This window comes from Labeo rohita, chromosome 7 (assembly GCF_022985175.1).
Source record: "Labeo rohita strain BAU-BD-2019 chromosome 7, IGBB_LRoh.1.0, whole genome shotgun sequence".
Classification (NCBI taxonomy): Eukaryota; Metazoa; Chordata; class Actinopteri; order Cypriniformes; family Cyprinidae; genus Labeo; species Labeo rohita.
In genome coordinates, this window is record NC_066875.1 from 19958093 (window position 1) to 19980430 (window position 22338).

General features: G+C 37.2%; 1 protein-coding gene across 1 annotated transcript in view; it reads left to right on the forward strand.

Annotated features, from left to right (window-relative positions):
- Positions 1-22338, forward strand: part of si:ch211-186j3.6 (neural-cadherin) — a 291090-nt gene that overhangs the window by 243625 nt on the left and 25127 nt on the right. Inside the window, exons 24-28 of the mRNA XM_051115680.1 lie at positions 12432-12559; positions 15572-15699; positions 16082-16205; positions 21154-21334; positions 21739-21905. Coding sequence (XP_050971637.1) covers positions 12432-12559; positions 15572-15699; positions 16082-16205; positions 21154-21334; positions 21739-21905 — 728 coding nt within the window. The remainder of the gene's footprint in view (positions 1-12431; positions 12560-15571; positions 15700-16081; positions 16206-21153; positions 21335-21738; positions 21906-22338) is intronic.

Consider the following 22338-nt stretch of genomic DNA (forward strand, 5'->3'; position numbering starts at 1 on the left):
GCCCCATTCGATTGATGACGTATTGCAAACTCTTGCTCTGCTTTTGGCAAAAAGGAAAAAATGGTCACTTTGCAACGGTCGCTTTGATGCGCACTGTGTAGACAGCCTCAAGCGACAGCAGTTCCGCCCGGTGTAGACATGGTGTTAAAAAAGAAAGAGTTTTTGTAGCGATGCCGTAGAACAAAAAAGAGAATCTTTCTATGAAAAGTTAGTTTTGAAGAATGTTTCTTGATAGTGTGAAGAATATTTTAACCTGTTGATGCACTAGATACGTGCCTTTGAGCCCAAAATCACTTTGTTTACTTTTGTTTATATTTACTTCATAGGCAACTGCTCACAATTGTTATGAATGTTGACAAAGTATAAATGTTTTGATAGGTCTGTGGGTTTAGTGTCAGTATCAGGTCTCTGTTTTGTGATAAAAAACTTCAGCAACAGAAATTAAGTAATTTGTGTTGGAAGATGTAGAATCAAAACAAAACTTCATTGATTGTGATTGTGAGATATATCTAATCCGTCACACTTGGGGAAATTGTTAAAGGAGCAATCGGATGCAAAATTCACTTTTACATGGTGTTTGCATATAAATGTGTCTCAGCGGTGTGTGGACACAACCGTCCTACAATGATAAAAATCATCCCCAAAAAACAATTATCAAGTCGTTTTGATTTTCAGAGCAGTATGACGTCATACTTCTTAGGCCCCGCCCACAGCCACTAATGGACTATCCCGTATTAGCATATTTCCACCCTCAGCCAGTTGTATGCTGTTGAGTCTTCATTTTCTTCCGACATCAGAGCCACTGAGGATGCAATAGATTATTTGGGTTTTTAATGGTAATGCGTCACCGAATACACAAAAAACTAAATAGAGAACTACGGACAAAACTTTTAGAGAACTACGGGATGAGCAGAGCTCATTATTATTTGAAGAGACATGCACTGAAATGGGTCCCTGTGAACAGAGCTGTTTTTGACAAGGTAAAAATGATCACTGAGAAATTTTTACCAAAAATATGTTACAGATATTTCACGAAGACCCTAAAGAATCAAACCAACAATGGGAATTCGATGTCTCCTTTAAAGTCAAGCTTTTTTCCTCAAAATTGTTAAATCTGTGAAATATTGATATATTATCCATAGGTTTATTTTTTTAAAATAGTGTGGTAGTTTTACTTATAATATCCAAACAGTACCATCAAATACACAAAAAACTAAATAGAGGGGCGGGGTGAGCCAAGCTCATTATCCTTTAAAAGAAACATGCACTGAAACGGGTCCCTATGAACAGCTGTTTTTGACAAGGTAAAAAGAGTGTTGCTTTAGACAAGCACTGAGGAATTTTAACCAAAGTATGTTGCAGAAATTTCATGAAGACCCTAAAGAATCATACCAACTTGTGGAAAATGGACATCTGATGTCCCGTTTAAAGTAAAGCTTCTAGTGAACAACATCCAATATCACTTTTGTTAAATCTGTGAAACACTGATATATTATCTATAGTTTTATTTTTAAAAATAGTGCAGTAGTATTCGTAATATCCAAACAGCGTCGTCGGAGACACATAGTCTATCATTCACTGTGTAAACAGCCAGCCAGTGTCTTTGTGGCAAAATATTGATGGACAAAACTTTTAGCTAATGCAAAGACTATTCCAACACGTGCGGGATGTTATTGTCCAGGCGTTGGACGTCATGGCGCACCTGGTGCTGCGTAATGTATGCATCAAGACAAAAGATGTTTTTGGGAGACTGAATGCTGTCTGCTCTTTCAGTAACTGGCCATCAGTGTAGGATTTGTGTATGTATGGAGAACAAAGGCTGATTGCTGTCTGAATCGCCCATCAGTGTGGAATTGGTTTATGTAGCAATGTAGCATCTGTTTATGAAAGAAGGTTGGCTTTTGGAGGCTGATTGCTCTGCAAACGACTGCTCATCAATGCATTTTATGTGTACATATGGAGATAAAGAACTGTTTTTGAGGGCTGCAAAAAGTCTTTTCTCTAAACAGTAGTTAGGTGTTTTTAGGTACGGTACTTCTAAAATATGTGTGTACTGTTTGATGACATATAAAGTTTTAAATTTAACATCAACAGCAACAAAAAAACAACATTATGGAATTGTTTGTACTATACTGTATATATAAAGAATGGTTTGGTCTGAAATTTGAAACTTAACGCATGGCTTTGAGTCAGCTGTGTTTCTAGGTTGCTCAAGCACATTTATCATTGTTTTATTGTAAGGACAAAAATTCCTTATATTTTGCAAATATTCCAATATTTTGCAAATTCATTTTATATTTTCATTTCACCATACTTCAGCTATTGTAACTTTATTTTATTTTATGTAATTTTTACCTATATTATTTTGAAGCTTGGTCATTAAGACTGTGTGTCTTTGTTCAAAATATCCCACAACTGTGCACATACCAGCAGGGTTATAATCTAAAGAACATCTTTCTTCTATAAAGAACATTTTGTTCAATAGAAAGATTCCATGGATATTGAAGCCTCTTCTCAGATCCTTTATTATAAAGAATGACCTTTATTTTGAGTGTAACTATGTTACTGCATAATCTGCCCACAAACAAACATGCCACAACATGTTTTCAGGCAACACTTGGGTGTAATAATACTTAAATTATTCACATTAGTTAAAGGATAGTTCAGGCAAAAATTTAAATTCTGTCATAATTTATTTACCCTGATGTCATTCTAAACCTTTCAAGACTTCTGTTTATTTTCAGAACACAAAGAGTTGCATGGACTTAAAAAGGCTGTACAAAAGCTTTTGAGAGGAAAATAGTAATATTTTCATTTGTGCTCAGAAGGTTTAAAATGTCAGGGTGAATAAATAAGAATTTTAAGTCAGTAAATCAGAATTCAGTGTTTTTTGGTGAGCTGTTTCTTTAATGTTTATCATGAACTTGTTTGCATTATAAATTTAGATCAATGTTGATTTCTACATTACATTCTATATACACTGCCGTACATTCAAAAGTTTGGGATCAGTAAGATTTTTAAAAAAAGTTTTTGTTAAAGAAGTATTAAGCAGTTGTTACTTAACCTTAACTGCAGTTAATACTTAAACCTGGGAAACTTTTTTCAGGATTCTTTTATGAATAAAACATTAAAAACAGTAGCGTTTAGTTAAAATATGGCTCTTTTTAATAGTATACACTACTGTTCAAAAGTTTGGAGTCTTTTTGATAGAAATTAATACTTTTATTCAGCAAGGACCTTTTAAATTGATAAAATGTGATAGCAGACTCATATTGTTAGAAAATGTCTATTTACAATATATGCTGTACTTTTAAACTTTAAAGAATCCTGAATGAAGTATCACAGATTCCAAAAAAATATTAAGCAGCACAACTGTTTCCAACATAGATAATAATTCAGCATATTAGAATGATTTCTGAAGGATCATTTGGCACTGAAGACTGGAATAAAGATGCAGAAAATTCAGCTTTGCATCACAGAAATAAATTGTTTTTTTTAAGTCTATTAAAATACAAAACCATTATTAAAAATTGTAATAATATTTCACAAAAAAATATTTTTCTGTATTTTTTATCAAATAAATGCAGCCTTGATGAACAGAAGAGATTTAAAAAAACATCTTACTGATCCTAAACTTTTGTGTACATATATATTCAAATATGAAAATAATTTGCTTTTAGAAAAATAAAGCAGCTTGGAGTCACTATGAAGCATAACCTACATGTCATGTCTGTGTTGCATTTGCAGATGCATTGCCACATTAGGTGTTTCCAGTGAAGACAGTTATGTGTTATCTAGTATTGCTTTCCACGTAGAGTTGTGTTTTTGTTTGAAAACATTATCAGTTCTTACTACACAGGTTTCAGGAGCACCACAGAGATGTAACGAATGCATTTAAACTGGGCACTTGCTCCAGAACCAGCACCAAAAAAGAGTCCAGAGAGAGAGGTTGGATAGGTCTAGTGAGGACATGCAGCAAACAGAGAGGGAATATGAAAGAGGAGAGATGGAAACAGAGAAACAGTCTATTAGAGAGAGAGAGAGCGTGGAAAGAGAGACAGATTAAGTAGATAAAAGAAGTGCAGATTTGAAGGAACTGCTGAGGAGTAACAGTATGTGGCGCAGCTCCGACATGAATTCAACGGAGAAAGAAGTTTACGTCTGGGTGAGAGACGAAGATGGCGTATGAACGGGAAAGGTAGAACGAAGCAAGAAAGCGGGCGATGAATAATGATGAATGGCAGTGCGGAGGACAGCGGAACAAGTGTAGCCACAGTGTGAGTCTCCATGCATTAGTCTCTCTCTCTCTCCAGTCCACTCTATCAGACCTTATTACTTACTGCTGTTCTTCAGCGTAGCCTATTAAACCTTATCATTGGCCTGCTGACTGCCAGTTTTACGCCTCTGCTCTTCTTATTAAAGACACTCGTGATACTGATACTACAATGCAGTTGCATAGTGTACACACACCCAGGGGCCTCCCACACGTATCCCTGAGCAGGGCAGATCACGTTGGTGTGTCTGTGTATTAGTACTAGTACTTCTGAGATGTTAAAGCATGCATTAAGAATCTGTCGGTGGGCTGGAAACCAACTCGCGACCTTTGCAGAGAGTCCAAGGTCAAGTAGTATTTGTTTGGCTTTGTTGTGAGGTGAGCCATACATTGCTGGTGGCAGCTGTAAGAATTTTGATTTTAATTAGAGGAAGTTCAAATTGACATGAAATGCCTTTCATGTCATATTTATGATTCCAATTAAATTTGTGAATAACTTAAGTAAACATGCATTTCCTTTCAAGCCATATGTGTTAAGGCACGCATATGTTTTTGCCTTAGGTGATTCAAACATCAGTCAAAGCGCTCGAGGCATAGCTGCGTACATTATAAAACAAGCATCAAGCATGAAATCCACACATGGCATCTCTATTAAAGAGCAGTCGTCTTTCTTCACCTCTAGCATGAATTCATCCTGCCCGAAACACTTTTTCTCATTACAGGCCGGATTCATTTTCTTTAGACAACCTCTGACCTCTTCCTCAATTTATTTTCTTTGATGGAAATGGACACGGATGTGTGCTTGAAGACTTCATGTCGCAAGGGTCTTATTGGTAGTTACAGTCTCTTTTCAAGGTTAGACAAAGATTTGGGGGCTGAGCATGTCGAATCAATAGACAAATTAGAATGACAAATCTAATATATTTGATTAAGGACATTTATTGAATGATAAGTAGCCTCATGAGGTCTGAACAGACTTGTGGCCGTAGATGATGTACAGGGACGTTGAAGAACATTCTCTTTTGTGAATAGATGGTGTGCTTGATTCACTTCTTAGTTTTGTCAAGGATTCAAAGGTAATGTAACCTAGAAATTATTAATCTAAAATGCACTTTTATCCAAAGCGGTTTCATATCTTGGTTTCCTTTAGAGGATCTTGCAGTACATGGATACATAACATCTATTTAATAATTAAAAAACATGTTTATTAATATTAAATGATAAAGATATGACCGTGATCTTTTTAATTAAATATGTGTTTTATTTTTATCGCATTCTCATGCATATATACACCCGGCCGGGTTGTGTGTTTTTTCTTTTAAGAAATGAATACTTACATTCAGCAAGGACACATTAAATTGACCAAAAGTGAGAGTGAAGACTGTAAGGCAGGTATATAGATTTCTATTTCAAATAAATAGATTTCTTTTGAACCTCCATTAACAAAGGTTTCTGAAAGGAAAAAAAAAAAAAAAAAAAAAAAAAAACTTAAATTTTAAAAGGCTGTGTGTGTGTATGTGTATGTCATGAAAGCCCGTTTCTGCCACTGAATACAAAATAAAAAAGGTAATTGCGATCTTAACAAGATTTTTTTTCTCGCAATTGTGAGTTATGAAGTCAGAATTGCGAGATATAAAGTCACTATTCTGACTTTTTTTCCTGAAAATTGTAATATAAACTCGCAATTCTGACTATTTTCTCACAATTACAAGTTTATATCTCGCAATATTGACTATTTTTCTCAGAATTGTGATAAATAAACTCGGAATTGCGAGTAATAAAGTACAAATTTGAGGGGAAAAAAGACTGATATGTTCTCATAGTTGCAAGTTAACTCGTAATTGTGGGTTTTAAAGTCAGAAGTGCTTTAAAGTGTGAGACATAAACTTGCAATTTTGAGAAAAAAGTCACAATTGCAAAATATGAATTCACAATTATTACACTTTATTTCTCAAAATTACGAGTTTATGTTTTACAATTCTGACTTTATAACTCGCATTTGCAGGTTTATATAGTATGTCACAGTTCTCTCTTTTTTACTCAGAATTCCGAGATATAAACTCGCTATTGTGAGTTATGAAGTCAGAATTGTGAGATAAAGTCATAATTATGACTTTTTTCTCAGAATTGTAATATAAACTCGCAATTCTGAGTTTTTTTTGCAATTGCAAGTTTATATATCGCAATTCTGACTTTTTTTCTGTGAATTGTGAGATATTAGCTTAAAATTCATCATAAATTAGTCAAAGTACAAATTTGAGGGGAAAAAAGACTGATATATTCTCAGAATTGCAAGTTATATCTTACAATTCTGTCTTTTTTAGTTGCATGTTTTAAAATCAGAATTGTGAGAGATAATCTTGCAGTTCTGAGAAAAAAAATAATCAACTGCGAAATATGAATTTACAATTCTGAGAAAAACGTCAGAATTATGACTATCTCACAATTCTGACTTCATAACTCACAATAGCGAGTTTATAAAAAAAAGTCCTTTTTTACCTTTTTTATTTTTTATTAAGTGGCAGAAATAGGCTTCCATAGTTTGCACTTTTAATAATGTATAATCAATATATCAGAATTGATAGATAGGGTAATAAAAAATATAAATCAAATGATCATAAAGAGAGTAAAAGTTGTGTAGTTTTCATTATTAGTCCATGAAATGAAAACAAGGGGTTTTGAATGTAATTCTGTATTGCTGTGGTTTTTTTTGTTGTTGTTTTTTTTGTAATGTTTTAGGAACTGTGAGGTATTTTTGAATGTGTTTGTGAGCTTTTGCACACACACACTCAGGAGGAGCGTCTGGCAGATGAAAGTGAGCACAGAGATACAGTTACACCCAGAGTGTGATGCGCGCATTACGGTCAATTTACAAAAACGTGCTTCACAGTGAACCCTCTCAGACTCATCATGCCACAGCAGCTCTCAAATATCCCTTTCAACTTACAGTATTTCAGCTCATTTCCTGAGCCACTGATGGGAGAACCACTGGGTGGGGTTTTCAGGGTCCATATGCCACCAGCCCTCCTGCTCGTCCCTTAGGACCCGCAAAGAGTGGCCATTTCTCATGCTTAAAAGGGGAAATGCATTTTAGGGTGGGAGAGGTCGGCATCCCTTCATCTTCCCTCCCGCTGACAGAGGGATTAATGTGCAGTGATGTCGCAGGGAGACCAGCATGAATTAGGGATGAGGAGCAGAGAGCATAGGCGACCCCCTGTGACTGCAGAGGGATGGTTTCTGAGAGCAAAAACATGTTGCAGCCTAATTACATATACAGATTGTGTTCCCTGCGTATGACATTTACATATGTAACACGGAAAGTGCTGGCCAGCGGTCCAGACCAAATCGTCTGCCCCTCACCCTGCTTCTACTCTCCCTCTCTCTCTCTCTTCTTTGTTTTTGTCTGTGTAATAAGGCCGTGACACAACAAACCGAACTAGCAGTGAAGAAAGCTGACTGTGTTGTTGCTCCCCTTTCATGCTTGGGTGCTAAAAAGTTGCGCTCAAACACACCACAAAGACTACAGTCGACGGCCAACTAGCACTTAAGTTTTGCACCTGCTTGTAAGAAAATAACCGTCAGCAGGTGGCAGTAGTATATATTCGTTATTCAAAAAGAGAAACCAAAACTAGGACTGCGGATTTACAAACCATAAACATAGAATGTGAATCACATTGATTGCTCTATTTAAGACACCTACGTTGTTATGAAATTAAAAACACGTATAAACTTTAGTCAGTGTAGCACCATATTTAATCCAGAGTATCTATACTAAGTGCAAATGGCCCGCCTTGTTGGCAGAGGCTATTTACACTAACTCCGCCCACCAATGTGTGGTTGGGCTAGACAGTCTTTTAAATAAGTGCTCCAGTGGTGTATGGGATAAAACGCGTAGCAGTGACTTTTTGACGCAATAGAAACGAATTTGAATCTGCCTTTTGACGAACCCATTCTTCAAACTTTTCACATCAGATGAAATGAAGGAAATACTATGCACTAATACTAAAGATAGCGATTTAATGCCGGCGTGCTGTATGTGCTCACAATTTTATTGAGATGGAAACTTTATATAGGTAAGACATTGCACATTCGGGAGCTGGTTTTCAACCTCAGATCTGTGATTTTTATAAATAATAGCTTTGCTACTAAAAGCTACATTATACTTCTCAGTTTTGCAGTTTTTGTAATTAAACCAACAAGCTATATTTGTTCACAAGCTTCACACTTGCTTGTGTGTCCTCTCTCTCTCTCTCTCTCTCTCATTAATTAATTTGAATTCATTGAAATAAATATCATCTTAGCACTACTTTATTTTACTAAATAATTCTACCTCTAACAAGGTAGATAAAATAACAAATGAAAATGACCGTTGTTTTCCTGTCTTTGTCCATTCAGTCAGATTTTGTGCTGTAAAACATCCAAGACATCTGTTCTCTGTTGAAAAAACAGCATATGCTATATGTTTTGAAGCTTGGCAGCTGGTTTAAGCTGGTCCTGAGATGGTTATGAGCTGGTCCTGAGCAGGAGCTATGTAAACACAGAGATCGGATACTAGTCGTGTCTAAAGCGAATGTGAACAGGCGTGCCAAAAAAATCAGATATGGTCAAAATATCGGATTTGTGCAATACGAGTGTAAATGCAGTTAAAGTTTCTCCCTCACAGAATCATTTTCATCCACGTTAATGGATGATTAGTATGGCATCTAACCTGGCTAAAGCCTATTGGAATGCTTAGTTAAGATGACATGAAAATATTTTGCATGTGCTTGTGACTTAATGTTAATTGCTTTTTTTTTTTTTTTTTTTTTTTGTGAAGTAGTTTGCGAAGCAGCAACTGCCCAAAGTTTATTTAACATGCTCAGTCAGCCCAAAAGTCATATACAGGGTCCAACTAGTGCAGACATCATGTAACGCACCTTAAAAACTGAGCTGCATTTGCAGACGAACGGCGGTTTGGCTTGGTGTGTTACACCCTTTAGAAACATCCAATAGTCACATCCTCTTTCTGTCTGTCTTACAGAGACACCTTCATTATTTCCCCTCGTTTCAGTCCTCTCAAATCAATACCAACCTCAGACTTGTACCTTTTCCATCTCTCATTTTCACTTCTGTTGCCCTTCCTTTCTCAATCCCACTTCATCTGCACTCCACCTAAAATGTCATGTCAGCCCGAGAAGACATGGTCTCGGTCTCAGTCGGCAACACTTCATGTCTGGGACAGGATTGGTGACAGCGTCGGTGTAGGAGAGAGGTGCTCCATTCTCAGGGGCTTCCCTTTGAAAAGGGCTTCTCAGCCCAGATTACAACGGCATTGCTCCTCACCCAGAATGTTCGCTGTTATCTCCAGCTCAACACTCTGATCCCATCGGGAGTTAGCCTGGAGACATCTGCAGAGAAACAGGATGAGAGAGAATTCAATGAGACCATCGGAAACCGCAGAGATAGGAACAGTTTAGGAAACTCTGAGGAGTTTATGTCATTATTTCATTCAGCTGTGTGAAACGTGGCATGAAGTCTGGCTGTAAAATATAAAGAATTTACCGTAACAAAAGTTAATAAAGAGTTAATAAAGTACAGTTATTTAGGTTTATAGTTTTAATTTGTGAAATTTAAAATACCAAGATGCTGGACACACAAAATACCCAAAATGACACTCTGTATAGGCTGACCTTTGATACAGCTGAGAGTAATTAAAACAAGCACACACACACACACACACACACACTTTGTCGGTATATGATAATTTGTTAATTTCTTTAATTCCTGTTAATTAAAATCCTTAAAATGAAATGGTGACATAACACAGTAATTTACACCCATTCAGGAGTAAGTACTAGATTTTAAAACAAATTTTAAGATGATAGATGTGGTAATATAAAGTCTGAGACAGAAACAAACAAATGTTCACTCCCAAGTCTCCCTGATTTGTATATAGAAGGAAACTCGATGCATTAAGAGCCGGGGGGGATGGAAACTTTTTTAATTTAAATATCAGGATAAATTTAACTTACTTTGTCTTCTGGGAAACATGTAAGTATATTCTGTAGCTTCTGAAGGGCAGTATTAAATTTAAAAAAAAATATATATATATATATTTAGGCAAAATAATAAAAATGTACTCATCTTCATTCTGTTCAACAGTTTTCACCCCTGGCTCTTAATGCATCTTTTTTCCTTCTGAAGCATCAGTGAACGTTTAAACCTTCTGTAATAGTTGCATATGAGTCCCTCAGTTGTCCTCAGAGTAAAAAGATGGATCTCAAAATCATACAGCCATTGTTGGAAAAGGTTCAAATACACAAAAATGCAGGAAAACTAAAAAATTTGTGGGACCTGAAGGATTTTTCTGAAGAACACTGGACAGTTCAGGACAAACAAGGGACTCATGAAAAATTAGCATTAAACAAAACAAAACAAAAAAACACAGCTGTGGATCATTCAGGTAACAGCACAGTATTAAGAATCAACCGTATGTAAACTTTTGAACGGGGTCATTTTTAAAAAAATCAACTATTGTTTTCTCTTGTGGACTATATGTAAACATCTTTTATGTAAAATATTTTATGTATGTAAACTTTTGATCTCAACTGTGTGTGTGTATATAAACAAATTCAACACTCTTACGCCCACCAAAGTGGCATTTTGTTGAGAAACAATGCAGTAAAAGAGTAATATAAAATATTTTCTGTGAAATAATCTGTAATGTGAAATTATTATGATAAAAAAAAAAGGATGCATCAATATATTACAAATGTAATTCATTCAGGAATGGCAAAGCTGAATTGCCATCCATTACTCCAGTCTTTCAGTGTCACATGCTGATGTGGTGCTCAAGAAACATTTCTTATATCAGTGTTTAAAAAATTTTTTGCTGCTTATATTTTTATGGAAACTGTGGTACCCTTTTGCAGGATTGTTTGATAAAAAGTTCAAAAGTTCAATATGTACTCACACAGAAGAAAAGAACATTACATACGTATTATATACGTTGTGACTGACCAGACTAATACTCACTTAGCTAGCACCTGCAAAGTGCTGAGCAATTTTATTAAACAGTACTTCTGAGCAATTATTTCCATTATTGCTCTATTTGTCTCAGCAAGTGCAAACTAAACTCCCCCTCAACCCGAGAGAGCGAGACACAGTCCCTCCGCACTTATGATTTGCTTGAACGGGTTAAAACAGGGGAGTATGATAGAAGACTTGTTCTGTGCAAGAAATAATATGAGAAATAAAGTGACAGCGAGAATAAAGCACAGATGGACGACACAAATCAGCCAGTTTTAATGACGGTGTGAGGGAATTAGCCAGGACAATCTGTCTGGAAAGAGTCAATCATTTGATTTGAGCTAATGAAGTGGGTACATGTGTTTTAAGAAGCGTCTAGTGTTGCTAAATTGCAGTTCATCTTACCTCTTATACAGTAGAAAGAAAACACTGTGGCCAGCGAAAGTTCAGTTTCACGGTCAGCAGACCGTGAGCGCCAGACAACGCGACAGATCCGAGCTGAGAGGAAGCGTGTGTTATTTACAGGAATGAAGTGCAGTATCAAAGGAAGAAATTGAGAGGATGACGAATACAAAAAAAGAAAAAAATAGAGGGAATTTGAAGACATGTTGGAAAACGGGGTTTCTGAGACACAAGACAGATACATGGGCCAAAATGGGCACGGCGGGCTTATTTAACAGCAGAGACCCTGCTGACAAATGTGAAATTAGTTGGAGGCATTTCTTCCCATATGCTCAGACTCTCTGTCAGACTATACCAAGCTTAAGGGAGTCTTCCTGGCTTCATTAATTTTTAATTTGCCAATCGACTAACTCAGACAAAAAGAAGAACTTTCTCTAATATGTTTTTCCTATTATGCCAGAGGATGATATAATCGTAATTGAGGCAGGCTCTGCAGTGCTTACTTGACCCTGTAATGTGAAACAAAGTGCTAGTTTATATGATACATTTGTTAGTCAAAAGCCTGCTGCTGGTTGAGCTTATATAATGTTTTCAATAGGTGGTTTTTCGACAGTGTACATACTCAAGGTTGAGTCTTTATAACCGTCCTCCACTCCTTAATAGTTCTGTGTCCGTGTTTTAACCATCCACCAATCTACCTTTTCTTCTCCTCTCTCTCTCTCTGTCTGTCACTGTCCTTCTCTCTCAGAACTGATCGACGGCACCCCCACCCTGAAAATTAACCACGGCTCGGGTACATTGGTCCTGCAGTTGCCGGGCAACGTGAACGTGGCGGACAGACGGTGGCACAGACTGGACGTGAGGAGCAACAGCAAAGTAAGTGTTCACCGTTAGCAAGCGACTGACTGCTGAGCCAATCGAGCGGAGGCCCTTCGTTCCCTGCAAGCTTCCTCCAATAATACACCTCAGCACTTTTGTACAAGTCAAAGTCTTACTTATCTCCTCTGAAATCATCTTCACAGTCTGAAAGGGACAATGGAGCTGTGGTCACAGCTGTTAGCCAAGGTTTACTTGATCCCAGATGTTGTTTAGTGTGCTAATTTGTATTCAGTGTTGCCAGGACTGTTTCAGATTCAGCGGCCTCTCCATTGCTGCTAAGCTCTGTTGTAGCGCTGGCATGTAGTCTTTTGCCTTAGGGTCAGTTCGAAATTATAATGCTTATTGTTCAATACAAACAGGACGCAAGCATCCTACTGAGTGTGAGGGGAACATTGCAGGTTGGAGCTTTTAGCATCTTGACATGCTATATGTTTAGTATTGCCATGCCTGAGGGTTTAGCCTCCACAGAGAGTGGAGGAAGTGGTTGAAGTGTGTGGAAACACAACAGCTTTGTTTCGCTAGTTTGCTGCTTCTTCCAGCATTGAAGTTCTCAGAGAGAAAGAGCTATCGACTTATGTGTCTGTATAAACAGACATCTAAGTCTGGAATACACTTCATGGCTTTTGCACAGATTTTTGCCCCGATTTGCTGAAAGCCAGAGCCAGTCTACTTTGGACTTTGGTCAGTTGACAGATTTCACAGAAAATGATAGGCACAGACTTTTTTAGCACTTTTTTTTATTGTTTTTATTTGTAATACATGGCGCACATTTCTGAGTTTGTTGTGTTAAGAATGACTTTAATGTTTGCTAGTGTGTGAATCTTGTTTAGGTGCATTAATGGGAAAGGGAATAAAAATTATGTTATCTTCTACTCACCCTCACGTGATTCCAAGACTTGTGTTCATCTTCAAAACGCAGATGAAGATATTTTGAATAAAATTTTTGTCCCACCATTAAAGGGACAGTTCACCCAAAAATGAAAATTCTGTCATTAATTACTCAACCTCAAGTCTTTGCAAACTCGTAACACCTTTGTTCATCTTCAGAATGCAAATTAAGATATTTTTGAGCTTTCTGACCCTCCATAGACAGTAACGCAGCTACCAAGTTCAAGGCCCAGAAAGGTAGTAAGGGCATTGTTAGAATGTGACATTTTTGTTTTCTTTGCACACAGAAAGTATTCTCATAGCTTCTTAAATGTAATGTTGAACCACTGATGTCACATGGACTATGTTAACAATGCCCTTTCAACTTTTCTGGGCCTTGAACGTGTCAATTGCGTTTTTGTCTATGAGTCAGAAAGGTCTCGGAATTCATCAAAAATATCTTAATTTTTGTTCAGAAGATGAACAAAGGTCTAAATGGGTTTGGAATAACTTGAGGGTGAGTAACTAATGACAGAATTTTCATTTTTGGCTGAACTAAACCTTTAAAAGTCTTCATAAAAAAAAGTTCATAAAGGCATTGTAGAATGAATCCATATTAATCAAGCAGTTTAATTTAAGTCTTCTGAAGAGACATGGTTGCTTTTTATGATGAACAGATTTAATTTAGGCTTATATTCAGTGGTAAGTCAACCATTACACCGTGTCCTAACTATATGCGGCTTGACGCGTGATAATAGTTACCTTTTCTGTGTTAAACAGTGTTTTTCAAACATGTATGTTAAAACTGCAAACTCAATGCAAGCCCACAAGCGTATTCCATTATAAAGATGGCATCAGTCACTCAGTATGTACATTTAATCATTTTGGAAAGGTACAAAATGAATTAGATTAAAAACTTGTCCATTTTGTCAGGAGTGAAGTGCACTTCTCGCCTCTGAATGGCTGATATTTAAATGTTTCTGTCACATCACCTTGTTCCGTCTGGTGTGGACAGCCAAATTGTTTGTCGCTGAAATTTTGTCACATTGTGTGTAGTTAGGACACAGTGTTTTGTATGACAATATACCTCACTGGAACTCGCATCAAGCAAGCACATTTGAGTTTCAGAAGACTTGGGTTAGTTTGGAACAAGATTACCCCCCAGGTTTTTCCTTCTGAAGCATCAGTGAGCGTTAGAACCTTCTGTAGTAGTTGCATATGAGTCCCTCAGTTGTCCTTAGTGTGAAGAGATGGGTCTCAAAATCATACAGTCATTGTTGGAAAGGGTTCAAATACACAGGAATCATAAACACAGACAAACAAAAAAATACAGCTGTGGATCATTCAGGTAACAACACAGTATTAAGAATCAAGCGTATGTAAACTTTTGAACAATGTCATTTTCATAAATTCAGCTATTATTTTCTCTTGTGGACTACATGTAAACATCTTTTATGTGAAATATCTTATTCAAGTGAGCACTAAATAAACAATAACATGCATTTTGTATGATCCCTCTTATTTCGGTAAAACAATTAACATTTTTAATGATTCTGAAAAGGGGATGTAAACTTTTGACCTCAACTGTATGTGTATAATAAACCTCATCTTTGTATGGTGTCTGAGTGACCCAAGGACAAAGCTTGAAATATGTACCTAACACTGAAGTATCTGGCTGATATTAAGGACTTTTTGAAAATGTTATATTTATTTCTGTTTGGAGTCGCAGAGCCCCCAGCTGTAAAACATGAATCAGTCCAATGAATTTTTACATTCTGCATTTTGCAGTACACACTGTACCTCTTCTGCCAATTGATTTCTTTTATTCTATTTTTCAACAGTGTTTTTGCTAAGGTCAAATTGAACCCAAACCCAAACAGAAATAACATTAGCAGAGTGGATACCAGTCACGTTTCTGAGAATGTTGTGGTTAGAGATACAGCTTCAATAATATGTAGCAACAAGGTTTTGACCAGAGGAATATATTAAATGGATCTGAAGAGGAAAAAATGTTTATTTAAAAAGTACTTTTATTATTTCTATATTTAATGTTCAGTATGCCGCCATTCAATGATGGATGGTATTTCCAAAATCCTAGATTTTTGTGGTGATAACGTTTTTTCCCTCACGTATCTTCTTCAGGAGGTTCGTTTTACACTTGACCGCTGCGCAGGAGCCACTATCATGGAGATGGAGGGAGTGGGCAGCTGGCTAACTACTGAAGACCACACTTCCTGTGAAGTCACTGGCATCACACCGAATATGGACAAGTAAATCATATCCTTCATTTCTCTTTTCACACCAATGCATAATTGTTTAAAGTGTTCAAAATATGACCCTGATGAACCATTAAAGTTTGAGCGCTGAAGAAATCATTCTTCTGCCGTGATAGCAGGACACAGAGGACTAGGCAATGAAACAATCATTACCTTCTACTTTCTCACTCTAGATATGAGTCTCATGCCAATTATGGACTCGATAATGTCTTGAAATATTTATAATTACACAAAGGTCTCAATCTAAAAGGTCAAATGAATTATCAGAGTTAATCTCTAGAGGAAAATGACCTCTCCATAGCACACAGCACATTAGTAACTTGTGGTAGAGAGACAAATGTGACTAGGGTAATGACCTCTTATGATGTCCCTTCAGGCATCTGAACGTGACACAAGTGCTTCAGCTCGGAGGAGTGAACGAGAACCTGCCTTACATCTACCCACAACTACAACACAAGCACTTTACTGGTTGTATCCGAAACCTCATTGTGGACAGCAAGGTGAGGAAATGCATTCGTAATATCAGTACAGACGGAGATGAATCTCCGATAACAATAGTGTCTCAGTTATGACTTGTGACAAAAGCCTGTTTTAAGAATTTATTAGTCTGCTATCTCTTTTTGGATGAGCAAAGACAGAAAAAACCTTCCCATGACTTGGGGTTTGCGTCCATTGTCAGTTTTGAAACAAATATACCAGCCGTAGTTATTGCTTATACATGTCCCAGCATAGTTCTGTCAGTATATGTATTTTTAACCATTTATCTGCTGAAGGAGATTTTATTGTAAGCTGTGAACTGCCTAGTTCACACTTTCTCTTTCCAAGTGTTATTTGAAGTGAGGTATAATCGACCGTGCCACTGGTCATAGTCTTTTAAGCCGATCTATGATCTCACCCCATGTTGTTCTGTCAAGGTTTGTTATGGTGGCTGGCTGTTTGTTTCTTATTGTAACATCATGACTCAGCTGAAGGTTCTTGAGTCTGAAACACTTAACCCATGGTCGCCAGACACAAAGAAACAGCAAAGGCTGTTAGGCTACTGGGGCTTGACTGGAAAGCAGGTCATAGACTGTTAAAGAAGGAAGTACAGAGGTAGAATTGCTATTTTCGACTCTCTTCTGCTCACTCTCTTTTCTCAAACAGTTTACTTTCTTTTGCTCTCTCCCTGCTGTTGACCTGTGAGAATTCTGAGTAGGCTTTTTGGTGGCAAATACGCAGTGTTATGGGGTGCATGGTAAAGTGGTTTTAAGGTTTAAGGATATTATGCCGTTTACTGAGCCACTTTGGGAGGTACATGCAGGGAACTACAGTATGTTACTTAAAAGGTCACACAGGCTTGTTTGAAGCATGACTTCATGAAGGAGAAAGTACAATACTTTACTAAAACCAGACTTTGAAAAAAGAATAAACCAAACAACTCTAAACCTTACAGCGGAAATGCCAACCTTTCCGAGCTGTATACAAAAAACAAGCAAGCACAAGCACAGTAAATTAAAATAAAATAGTGAGACACCAGCTGACTACCTTGTTTAACGGGTCATTTGGCTCCAGCTATGAAAAAGCCATACGAGAAAAAGAAAGTCAAGTTGCATTTGGCATCAAACGATGATACTGATGGTCACAGTGAAAGTTTTACAAAATGTTCCTTATTAGAACGTAAACTCATTATTGAGCAGCTGTATGGCTAACTCATCAGCAGAAGTAAAAATCATAGGTGCCACCACTCCAAGAGAGACTTTAACTGAAATAAAACAATGTAGGGCATTGTTATACAACAGCATAGACACAATAAAGTAATGTTACATACACTGCTGTTCGAAACTTTGGGGTCAGTCTGATTCTTGAACTGAATAAATGAGTCACAAAGAATACCAGCAGTGTACAGAATATGGTTTCAGGCAGTGCTAACATTCATTATTTTGTGCAACACGACCTTACAGCTAACAATACAAAACATAATGCAACTTATGAAGTAAACTTACATTCAACAAGACAAGGAGAGTTTCCAGTCAGCCGATAATTTTCTCATTAATACTGCTAATGAGGAAATATCCATGCAGAAGGCTCTTGAAATGGTTTTGTGACAATGACCTGCTGGCTGTACATCGTCCCACTTATTGCGTGACCAAATAAATGAATACATGAATATGAAATATAGTAATGAGGTGGTTATTTTAGTTGAAGCTAAAGAAAATGAGCAGAGCTATGTATAGTATGAAACATGTAGCAGTCATTACATAAGTCTTCAGTGTATTCTGGCTAATTGAAAGCATTTGTTTTTAATGGGAATATAAAGTCTTCCTGACCCCAAACTTTTATGTTAAAGGGACAGTTCACCTAAAAAAATATATATAAATATTTAATTACTTTCATGTTATTCCAAACCTGTAAGACCTTTGTTTATCTTCAAAACACAAATTAGGATATTTTTGATGAAATCTAAGAGCTTTCTGACTCTGCATAGACAGCAACGCAGATTAAATGTTCAAATGGCCCAGAAAAGTAGTAAGAACATCATTAAAATAGTCCATGTGACAACAGTGGTTCAACTGTAATGTTATGAAGCTATAAGAATACTTTTTATGCACAAAGAAAACAAAAAAATGATTTTATTCAACAGTTTCTTCTCTTCTGTGTCAGTTTTCTATGGAAGCCCGTTTTTGCCACTGAATAAAAAATACAAAAGGGAATTGCAACTTTTTTTTCTTACAATTTAAGTAATTTAACTAAGTTAAATTCTTAGAATTTCATTATACAAACTCCTAATTCAGACATTTCCTCAAAAATTTGAGACATAAACTCACAATTGCAAGATATGAACTCGCAATTCTGACTTTTTTTTTCTCAGAATTGCAAGTTTATATTGGAATTCCAACTTTAGAACACGAAAAGTTGTTAAGTCAGAATTGTGAGATATAAACTTTCAATTCTGAGAACATGTCAGTCCTTTTTCACCCTCAAAATTGGACTTTATAACTTTCAGTTGCAAGTTTACACAGTGCCTTGTGAAAGTATTCATATCCCTTCATTTTTTTCATGTTTTATGTTGCAGCGTTATGTTAAACTGCTTTAAATTAATATTTTCCACATCAATCTCCACTCCATACACCATAATGATGAAGCACAAAACAGGTTTGCAACAACTTTGCAAATTTTTTATATATAAAAACCTGAAATTATTCCGTTGCATAAGTATTCATACCCTTTTCTGGAACACTTGAAAATTAGCTCAGGAGCATTTATACTTCGTGTGGAGTTACATTGTGGCAAAACTAATTTGAATGACTATGATTTGGAAAGGCAGACACCTCTCAGAAAAGGTCTTCAAACAGATGAAAATGTATATCAGAGCAAAAACCAAGCACTGAGTTCAAAATGACTGTAGAGCTTAGAAACAGGTTTGCATCAAGGCACAGATCTGGGGAAGAATTCAGAAAAAATTCTACTGCATTGACGTATTGGTTATACTGGTGACCAAGAAGCTGATGGTCACTCTAGTTGAGCTCCATGATCATATATGCAGATGGAAGAAAGTTACAGAAGGACAAACATTACCGCAACACTCCACCAGACGGCCTTTATGGTGGTGCATGTGGCCAAAATCAGTAATCTACTCAGTAAAAACACATGAAAACCTGCTTGGAAAAAAAGCACCTAAAGGACCCTGAAACTGTGAGAAACAAGATTCTCTGCTCTAATGAACCTCAATTCCAAGCATCATGTTTAAAGAAAACCAAGCACTGCTTATCACTCATCAGTGTGCTGGTAGCAGCCTCATGCTGTGGGGCTGTTTTTCAGCGGCAGGGACTGAAGGACTCGTCAGAGTAGAAGGAAAGCTCAACACAGCAAAATATTGAGATAAACTTAATGAAAACCCAGTCCGGAGCATTCAGAACCTAAGACTGGGCTTAGGTTTGGAAGGTTCACCTTCCAACAGGACAGTAACCCTAAGCACACAACAAGGGTGGCTTATAGACAACTCTTTGAATGTCCTTGTGTGGCCCAGCCAGAGCCTTGGCTTGAACGCAATCAATTATTTCTGGAGAAACCTGAAAATGTCTGCCAGGTGTTTCAACTGAGTTTAATACTTTGAATACTTATGCAAAATACTTATTACAGTGTTTTATTTTTAATAAATTTGCAAAGTTGTCACAAATCTGTTTTTTGCTTTGTCATTATGGTGTATGAAGTGTAAATTGATGTGGGAAAAAAAGGAATTTAAAGCAGTTTAGAGCATAAGGCTGCAACATAAAAGCGTGAAAAAATGAAGGGGTGTGAATACTTTTGAATTGTGAGATATAAACTCGCATTTGCTAGAAAAATATCAGAATTGTGAGTTTATATTATGCAATTCTGAGAAGAAAAGTCAGAATTGTGAGACAGAATGCCGCAATAACCTTAATTTTTCATTCTGTGGTGGAAACGGGAGTATGAGTGCCACGAGAGTACCACGATGCATGCGTGTACATTCTGCTGCTTGTAAACAAGGTGCAGCGCATCTGGGATCTACGTCAGAACGCCGGCTCCTGCATCAACAGCACTATGCGCATCCGTGGTACTGACATGAATGTGTGTCGAAAACTGAACCAACTGGTGAACTAACCCTTTAATGGTTAGTTGTAGTGTTACAATGGACCACTGTCATTTTTCAGAAAAACAATACTGCTAACTTTCATTATTGACCAAAAACTTTATTTTAAATTATTTGTATTTATTGTTCTCTCTGTGTTATTAATGTTGTCTATTAATCATGTCATGTGTGGGAAGTGTTTTAGGCTCAATGTTTCCACACTGTGGCTAAGAAGTCACTGTATTTTACCTTTTTCTTTGTTAGGAAAGAAATTACAATAAGTCAACTTGTCTAATATAAACTAAATAGTGACAAACAGCAGTTCAGCTGAATTAATGCCGCCCTTTTGCTTATTTAGCTGTGCTGGTAAATCAGCCGTGCTCTCTGTCTGTACAAGGTGCAACCGGTTCCTGCACAGGGTCAAACTCATGCTGCAACCACTTCAAAAACACGCCGTTAGGAAGAGTGGGCATGAATAAATGGGAGTCATCAGATGAAAGGAAAAATTGATCTAATGTGGTGCGTGGTTGTTCTGTTGTGAAGAGAATTTAAGGCCTCAAGGTTTTTCCCATTCTGTTAATATAGAGCGCTGCAGGCCTGCCTTTTTAAGTGGCTGTGGCCTGCCCAGCATGGTAATATTCATTATGGCAGGCTGGATTAAAGGTGAATGCACAAATAAGATAAAACGTTCTTTCTCTTTTCATCTCTTATCTTTTCAAGGCCTCCCAGTTTGGCCTATCCTGGCCATTATTTTCTGCCTTGTTTATATTTCCGCTAGCTCATTCTCTTTTTTTTTTTTCTTGTTGCTCTCAGTGCTTTTGGGACTTCTGTTAGTCTGTAACCCTCACTTTGAATCTCTCTCGCTCTCTCCCTCTCAGTTTTATGACCTCGGTTCACCAGCTGACTCCTCTGGCAGTGCTCCGGGATGTCTGATGACGGACAATAGCTGTGTGAACATGGGCTTTCCTTCCTGCGGGACCCGGGGGCGCTGCCACGGAGAGTGGGGTTCCTTCAGCTGTCAGTGCATACCTGGGTACAGCGGGCATCAGTGTGAAAAGGGTAATTACTCAGCAGTTGTCCCAGAGTTTTCAAGCCATGTCTATTTTCACAAGTGGAATGTGAGAGAGGCTGAATCTTCGAAGATAAACCAAATAAATCATTGCTGAAGAGAATGACTGAATGGATTTGAAAACTGTCTATGTGTGTGTGTGAGAAGGCTTTTCAGCGGGGCAGTGAATATCTTTGAATTGCTCTGTGTAGGAGGGATAGTGTTAGCACCCAGGCAGCATTTTCACGCACACCGAATCTTGGCACAAATCGCATTCAGAAGTGTTATGAATTTGTAGAGCTTCTTTATGTAACATGACTGGAACATCCTGTGATATTCTCACAGTGCGTTTTTCACTGTTTATGCATCCTTTTTTAAGGACTGCATCTGAAGAACACATTTGTGTGTTTCACAGAGGTCCCGGAGTATTCTTTTGATGGAAGGAGTCACATACACTTTCAGCTGGCCTTCACGCTCCCGGCCAGACACACGCAGGTTCAGGTGCTGGTCCGGACGCGCAAACATAGCAGCTCTATCCTCAGCCTGCTGTCCAAAGAACAGAATGAATATCTCAAACTGGAGGTTAGTGCTCTTGAAAGCATCTCTCTTTTTTTCTCATGCTTTTTACTTCCCTTGAATATAGCAAATGCATTATCAAGGTTTTCTTGCTACTAAAGATGTATTATTGTCATATTTCTTTTGAAAATAATTATGTTCCTTTCCAAAGCTTCTTATATTCTTCTTCTTCTTCTTCTAAAAAGAAAACAGTACCAAAACCTTACTAGTCCCCAAACCTTTCAGTGGTATGTGTGTGGAACATGAACATTTAATGCATATTAAAGGGATAGTTCACCAAACAATGTATCCTAGGATTTACTCACCCTCAAGCCATCCTAGGTGAATATGACTTTTTTCGTTCAGATGAATAAAATCAGAGTTATATTAAAAAAATGTCTTTTTCAAGCTTTATAATGGCAGTGAATGGTCGTCCAGATTTTAAAGTCCAATAAAGTGC